General features: G+C 29.7%; 1 protein-coding gene across 1 annotated transcript; it reads right to left on the bottom strand.

Moving 5' to 3' along the window:
* Positions 1-351: 351 nt before the first annotated feature.
* On the bottom strand, positions 352-2,842 carry LOC111678635 (guanine nucleotide-binding protein-like 3 homolog). Its single transcript, XM_023440040.2, has 6 exons — positions 2,718-2,842; positions 2,310-2,656; positions 1,712-2,247; positions 1,215-1,471; positions 741-1,151; positions 352-663 (listed from the first exon to the last, which is right to left on the bottom strand). The coding sequence occupies exons 1-6, from the start codon at positions 2,737-2,739 to the stop codon at positions 485-487; spliced, it is 1,752 nt and encodes a 583-aa protein (XP_023295808.2). The 5' UTR covers positions 2,740-2,842; the 3' UTR covers positions 352-484.
* Between the last annotated feature and the right edge of the window lie 5,448 nt (positions 2,843-8,290).

Here is an 8,290-nt window from a genome sequence, read left to right on the forward strand (position 1 = left end):
CGGACGGACGGACATAGCTTAATCGACTTAATTTAAGGTGGGTGTAGGACGAATATTTTTATATGTTACAAACATCAGCACAAACTCAATATACCCTCCCCACTAAAGTGGTGTAGGGTATAATGATTCGAATTTCTTAAAAGAAAATAATGGATGGATGGATCAAGAAATATACATTCGAAACAGACAGAAAGTATTTGAAATCTATAGTTTTCATCAGGAATAAAAAATGGAAAAGAACATTTTGTAAAACAATTAAATTATAAAAATTAACAATAATAATATTTAAATACAAGCATGTAAGCTTGTATTTAAAGTAATAGTAATTAAAACTTCCTTCTTTAACATCTATACATTTCAAAATCTTTATATTTATAAAAGAAAAAATTATAATTTTATGTAAAAAATTAAAATAGCAACTATGTATTATATATTATATTATAATATATCTATAAATTAAAATAGTATTATATGCAGGCACAAATTATTCAATTACGTAGTCTTCATCAAAGTCATATTTATCATCCTTATCATCATTTGATGTACTTAGGCTGAAGTTATCCAGAACATCTGCAATTTTAGCAACTTTCTTTTCATTGCGTGCATTTTGTTTCTTCTTTTTCTTTAATTGTTCTTTAATGTTTTTGTTAAGTGTTTGATTTCCTAAAAATTAAAGAAAATGTTCACAATAAAACGTGTTATTTAGTGATCTAAAAAAATAATCATTCAACAATTTTTACCCTCTAATTCCATTGTGGGATCTGTTTTTGGTTTTCTATTACCATCTTCATCTACTTTGCGCTTCTTTCCTTTACTATGAACTTCGCTTTCATCAATAATGGTGTTTGGCTCTTCTTCCTCATCATCATCTTTTGGTGCTTTATATTCTACGGGACCCGTAGAAGTTATTTCCATTACTTCATCTTTTTTAACATCAAAATTATTTAAAATATCAGTTTCCATTGCTTCGAAATTGTCAACATCGAATTCGCGAGCCTCTGCATGTACAATAGAAGCACTCACATGGACATCATTGTTTTCTAAAACTTCTGGTGGTTGAGTGCAATACTTAATTTTTCCAGTATTCCAATCATTTAGAACGCTACGAGCTGCGGCAACAACATCAGGTACTCCTTTCTTTAAAAATTTTCCTAAAAATGGTATGAAAATACGACATTATTATACGGTTTCATTATTATGTTGTTTTAAATTACCCATTCTAGCGGCTTTCTTAGCAAAGAATTCCTCAAATGTGTCATACTCAGTGATATCATACAATTTACAAAAATATTCTTTGCTTGCTCTTTTTAAAACACTTTCAGCGACAGTAAAAGGATCTTTTACATCTCCCACACGTTGAGCATTTTTTAAAACTGCTGGCATATTTTCATTATTACCCGAACTTGTAAACACAATACCAGGGCAATCAATAAGTTTTATTTTAGAATCCAATTCCACTTCTTGCATTGCTCTAAAAAGAAAATAAATAATTAAATTAATTCTATTGGAAATATGTACAATGATTTTCTATAAAGAAAAAGATAATTACAGTGGCAAGCAAAAGCATATTTATTCATGTTGATAAATTTTGCTTATTTTTTTAATAAGTTTTTCGTTGTTTTCGATTTTATTCATGTAAACATTGTAAAATGGGAAACCGAATCATAATACTGACGTAATTATAATAACTAAATAATAAATATGCACTTACCTAGTAACACCTGGTGTACATCCAACAGAACATGTTTTTCCACGCGTGAGAGAATTAATAATAGAACTCTTTCCTACATTTGGTATACCAACAACACCTACACGTATGGATGTTTTAATGCCTTTATTACGGCAATAATTACCCAGCATAGACATCAGCAACTCGGCTCCAACACACATCGATCCTTGCATAGCCTTTTCAGAGTTCATTTGATTGAATTTGCGCCTTCCTAATTTTGTGTTTTGATCCTGGGTGGATGCTTTAAAAGCAGTTACGGGACCCAAACGCCTGAAATATTTTAACCAGGCGTTTAAATTTTCTTTAGGGACCAAATCGGCTTTATTTAATATCAAAACGAGTCGTTTGTTGCCGTGAGCCGAACGCACGGCACGTTCAACTTCTGTGCAGCGGGTACCTAGGGGATCACGAGCATCTACAACTTCCAATACAACATCGGCATTTTCTAAAACTTTTTTGAACTCTTTAAAGTATTGTTTTAGAGATTGTTCCTTAGATCCTGATTCTTTGTAAAGTTTCTGATTGAAAATAAAATAATAATGGAAAATATAAATTATAAAGGCAATTGATAACTACATACCTCATTTTTTCCAGTTTCATTTTCATGCATTATTGAATGCACTGTTCCACGGACATCAGCATCATCTACCAATGCCTCAAGAGATTTGAATCTATTTTGATCCTTTTCTAATTTATAAGCCTCACGTCTCTTTATGCGCTCCTCCTCCTTTCGCTTTTTGGCCTCTTCCACTTCCTTCAAGATATCTTCCTTAAATGGGCAGATATTTGGAATCTGTATCAACTTTTGTTTTTTACTCCCCTTTTTTGGATTCTTTTTTGCTTCACGTTTTATTTTTCTATTGTGATCCCGTACTTTTTTCTCAATTTTATGCTTAAGTTTTCCCGTCATACGTTTTGATTTTTTAGCTAAAAAATATTAAAATTGACAATATATTGAAAATCCATATATATTTACACTTTAACTTACTTTTTAAACGTTTTAAAGCCATTTTTAATTTATTTTATTATAATATATAAAAGAAAACTAAAATTATCTACAAAACACGTGAAAATTAAAATTCAATCAAACAACGAAGACATGATGGAACAATAAGGTGAAGTCAATTCTACAAAAACAACAAAAGTTTTATACTTATGTCAAAAAGACAGAGTGGCCTCTTCAAGGCGAATTCATACAAGGTGTTGGCAGTTGTGCAACAACATTTTACATGTATTTTGTTTTTCCATTTGGTTTACGTAAATGTTAAAAACCATAACAACGGCGATTTCATTTTATGAAATTTTTTGTAAAATTTTTATATTTAAATAAATAACTATAAAGATATAAAATTTTTTCATTAAATATATTCTGAATTGAATGTTTGTTTCAAACGAAAAATTTTATTCTGGCAGATTAATTTTCAAAATCTAAGTAAGTGCCTGAAGTCAATTAATGTTTTTTTGAAAAATAAACAAAGAAAGGTACATATTCATGTAAAACTATTTCTTAAAAGTTTCTTTACAGACCGACAATTTTGTGTTCAAATAAAGGACAGTATTTCCTCGTGCGGGTTTGTGAACAGTGGTGTACCACAGGGTAGCATTCTTGCTCCATATTTATTCAACATATTATTGTATGATTTTCCGCATACAAAAGATGACTCCACAGCAATCTTATATGCTGACGATTGTTTGGTTTACAGCCACAATGATTCGCCATTACAAGCACTGAAAAACACCGCCGCACATTTGGGTTCTATCCGTGATTTCTACGACAAATGGGGAATTAAGATAAATGCTTCAAAATCGAAGGCTATATGTATTAGAAACGCATCGGGCAAATGTGCAGACTACGTGGTCCCCCAAAGTAAATGCCTACTTCTCACACTAAATGGGATAGAAATCCCAATAAAAGACAATATAACATACCTTGGAGTTAATTTCAACAAACTTTTTAAGTTTAACTGCCATGGACGAACACTTCTGACAAAAACTAAACGCATTGCTTCGATGTTCTCTAGGTTGCTGAATAGTACTTATTTTCCCAAAAATACTAAAACTCTCCTGTACAAAGTGGCAATAAGATCCGTCTTAACATATGCTTTTCCAATATGGTTTTCCATATCTCCAACGGTTGCGAAAGAGATAGAACTTCTGGAAAGAAATATTTTACGTAAATGTATAAACCGCAACTTTAGAAATCATACGGAAAGATTTTCCAACTCATTCATCTATGAGACTGCTTCTGTGACTCCATTTTGCAAGTATGCTCTAGCTCTACAAAGGAAGTTTGTGGACCGTCTCGCTGATCATGAGAACCATCTAATGAACGAGATTTTTGCGGCACAAAGGGATATCAGCTGGCATGACCCCTATTATCTATCTCCTGTTGGAATACTCAATGAGAATATTATCTTGGACGACGCCATCTACGAACTGCCAGATTTCTTCAGGAAATCCGACCAGGGGACACAAGGGGCTGATATTTTATATACACTTTTTTCGAATTTATCTGTGATATTTATACATACATATATGTGACATTTTATATACTTTGTTTACTAGATTTTGGTACCATTTTTAAGGTTACGGGTGGTGAATTGTATTATTTTCACTGAAAATTCTACTTATTGACTTCTAAACTGCTTTATGGATGGTTTATTGGAATCAGATAGAGTCCGATTTTATATCTATCTCTGTGAGATGAACTCCTTTCGGATAATTATATTAATTTGTGATCACGATCTGAAACCTTTCGGTTTTAATTGGTTTAACGTTCTGTTAACTGTAAATTTTGATTTGTTAAATTTCACTGTTGTGTTAACGTTACTTGACAGTATTGTTTGTATTGTATATATTAGTTTTGATTATTGTATTGTTTATTTATTTTTAACAGACATAGCTCTGTTAGTCAATATAAATGCCGCGAGCAAGCATTGACATTTCATAAAAATATAATGTACACATAGTGTTACATCTTCCATCCATTTTGCAGGCTAGTAGCCATTTCAATTCACCGTGTATTAGAATAAGACGAATATAGTTCTAAGAAACCTTGTTACATATATCTTTACTCTTATAAGATTTTCGTAGTGTCAAAAATGAAATAAGTCTCAATAAAAAATTACTACTACTACTACTACATGTAAAACTATATTACAAAGTAGCAGGAAAAAAATTATCAGCTGATCAAGGCGAATAGATTATACAAGGTATATTAATTATAAGTTAGTGTTTACAGAGCATCTGATTTTTTTGCTAATAGACTTTGGATTTTTTTTATATGCAGTTTGACAGTGAGCTGGCACTTTGAAGTGTAGGCATACTGTCAAAGTCAATGTATAAAAAATAAAATGAATTCGCTCCGTATTACTGAATTCGCCGACGTTTTTTAGTGTAACACCTGGTTCAGCAAGGCGAATTCATATAAGGTGGTGTTATTCAATCAGCTGATAATTTTTCATAATTCGCCTGGTTTATGTAGCTTTCAAAGCTTGTTATTGTTTACATTTGTATATTAAAAAATATCCGTAAAATGGAGAAAAACTTCGTTAAAATTTTTAATTATTATTTATGTAAAAAATCTGAAAATATCAAGCATCTCGTAAACAAATATCATTTTATTTAAATAATGGCATAATTAGTATGTATACAAATATGTTATTTAAGAAAAATATTTTTTCTATTAAATGCTAACATATTACAATATTGCTTTATATTAAAATTGTAAAGATAACGTGATTAACTAAAAAATCTCTGCGGAACACTTAATATTAAGAAACGCATATAAAGTATTTACCCGGCTGGCGGCCGCTATATTATGGCCAAATATTTAAAATTACTCCGCCGGAGTAGAATTATCCATTCGCAACAAAAATTCATTCGTAATATAATATTTTCATGAAAATGTACTTTTTTATGTTTATTTTTCACAAAAAAAAACTAAGTTTTAATTAACTTCAGGCACTCACTTTAATTTTGTAAATTAAGCTGCCGGAATAGAATTTTTCGTTTGAAACAAACATTATTCAATTCTGAATATATTTTTGACATCTACGTAAACCAAATTCAAAAACAAAATACATGTAAAATGTTGTTGTTGTTGCAGCACTGCCACCACCTTATCTGAATTCGCTTGGACCTGGTTCACTGTAAGATCTGGAAAACTTTTGATTTATGTGTGTGAAAGAGAAATAAATATCAATCATTTCTTTCTCTCACACATAAAATCAAAAGTTTCTCAACGAAACTTTCCCAGTGTGAACCAGGTCGAACTACATATAAAAAAATCTAAAGTGTATAAGCAAAAAACAATCAGCTGCTCTGTTAACACTACCTTATAATTAATATACTTGATTATTAGTTTTTTTAATGAAAGTTTGTATACATCTGTCAAAATGTACAATTTCAAGTTGCCAGATGCATTAAAAAACATTAATTGCATAGGTATTAAATTAATTTCAGAATACCAAACTTGAAACTGTTAAACAAATTATGTATGTATGTATGTATTTATGTATGTATGTATGTATGTATGTATGTATGTATGTATGTATGTATGTATGTATGTATGTACACAGCTTACTATATTTTACAATTTTTTGTGTACATTTCTAGTGTATAATTCAGATAATTATTAAAACTAATTTAAAAAGACGTCTGTATGTATAAATTTAATAGTTTTTTATTATAAACTATTAAATTTTAGCAATTTCTTTTAAAGTTTTCTTATCACGCCCACATTAAGAAAATATAAAATTCGTATATTTGAGATAATATAACAGTTAGAGTCCTCAAATTTTGTCGAAAGCACTTTAGTGTCAATATGATTATATGGGATAAAAAGTGGGCGGACTAGCGTTAGGGGGCGCGGCACCTCCCATATAAATGAAATACAAAAGTTCGTTTATCTTGGAAACTATTACAGTTAGAATCTTAAATTTTTGCACGAATAACTTTAACATCCATGTAAACATTTGGGTAATAAATTGGCGGGCTACACATGAGGGGAGCGGCACCTCCCAAATTAATTTAATACAAAAATTCGTTTTTCTTGAGATAATATAATAGTTAGAGTCCTAAAATTTTGTCGGAGCCACTTTAGTGTCAATATGATTATTTAGGATAAGATGATTCGTTTATATTGGACACTATTACAGTTAGAATCTTATACAACCAAATTCTTAAAATTAAAATTGCTTATAAGCAAAAAACAATCAGCTGCTCTGTTAACACTACCTTATAATTAATAATCTCTATGAAGAAAACAAACTTTTTTCAACTTTATCAAACTTTTTTTCAGAGTTGCATGGAAAGGCACTTTTTTGTGTATACACGTGGATAAGTAAATAAAAAAATATAAACAAAGAAGAAAATACATAAAAAACGTAAACAAAAAGATAACAAACCATAACAAACTCATTGAATATTTGTGAAATATTTAAATATCCAAACAAAAATAAAAATCTTCTTTGAGCACTAAATCTGAAATGTGTTATTAATAGCGAATCGAAAAACGAATCAATATTAAGTGTTCTTCAAAGTACTTTCTACGAAATGCTGTGATGTAACAAACTTTGAAGATTTTACAAATTTAACAAAGGTGTTTATGATTAAAAAATTAAAAATGTTCGTTGAGCAGGAAAACTATAATATGTGATCGATAGGGTATTAATAGACAAATCAAACCGTATAAAGATTTTTTTCCTGAGTACTTGCTATTAGCCGGTATAACGTAACAAACTTTGACAAATTTGCAAAATTTAATGAAAAAGTTTTTATATTCAAAAATTTTTAAATATTCGTTGAGCAGCAAAACTAAAATATGTCATTGATAGGGGATCAATAAACAAATCGAACCGTATATAGATTATTTTCCTGACTACTTGCTATTAGCCGGTATACCGTAACAAACTTTGACAAATTTGCAAAATTTAAAATTTTGCAAATTTGTCAATGTTTGTTACGTTATACCGGCTAATAGCAAGTACTCAGGAAAAAAATCTTTATACGGTTTGATTTGTCTATTAATACCCTATCGATCACATATTATAGTTTTCCTGCTCAACGAACATTTTTAATTTTTTAAGCATAAACACCTTTATTAAATTTTTAAAATCTTCAAAGTTTGTTACATCACAGCATTTCATAGAAAGTACTTTGAAGAACACTTAATACTTAGATTGATTCGTTTTTCGATTCGCTATTAATAACACATTTCAGATTTAGTGCTCAAAGAGGATTTTAATTTTTATTTGGATATTAAAATATTTCACAAATATATCAATGAGTTTGTTATGGTTTGTTATCTTTTTGTTTACGTTTTTTATGTATTTTCTTCTTTGTTTATATTTTTTATGTACTTATCCACGTGTTTACACAAAAAAGTACATTTCCGTGCAACTCTGAAAAAAGTTTGAAAAAAATCCCCCTGTTTGTTTTCTTCTTGTACGTTAATTAATATACTTGATTATTAGTTTTTTTAATGAAAGTTTGTATACATCTGTCAAAATGTACAATTTCAAGTTGCCAGATGCATTAAAAAACATTAATTGCATAGGT

Source organism: Lucilia cuprina, chromosome 4 (assembly GCF_022045245.1).
Source record: "Lucilia cuprina isolate Lc7/37 chromosome 4, ASM2204524v1, whole genome shotgun sequence".
NCBI classification, from domain to species: Eukaryota; Metazoa; Arthropoda; class Insecta; order Diptera; family Calliphoridae; genus Lucilia; species Lucilia cuprina.

What these genes read in the sequence shown, in the direction of transcription:
- LOC111678635 (XM_023440040.2), bottom strand. Translation starts at nt 2,739, where the DNA reads ATGGCTTTAAAACGTTTAAAAA. An exon ending in GGCTTTAAAACGTTTAAAAA is followed by an intron (nt 2,657 to 2,717) that starts GTAAGTTAAAGT and finishes AATATTTTTTAG; the next exon opens with CTAAAAAATCAAAACGTATG. An exon ending in TGTACACCAGGTGTTACTAG is followed by an intron (nt 1,472 to 1,711) that starts GTAAGTGCATAT and finishes TTTTCTTTTTAG; the next exon opens with AGCAATGCAAGAAGTGGAAT.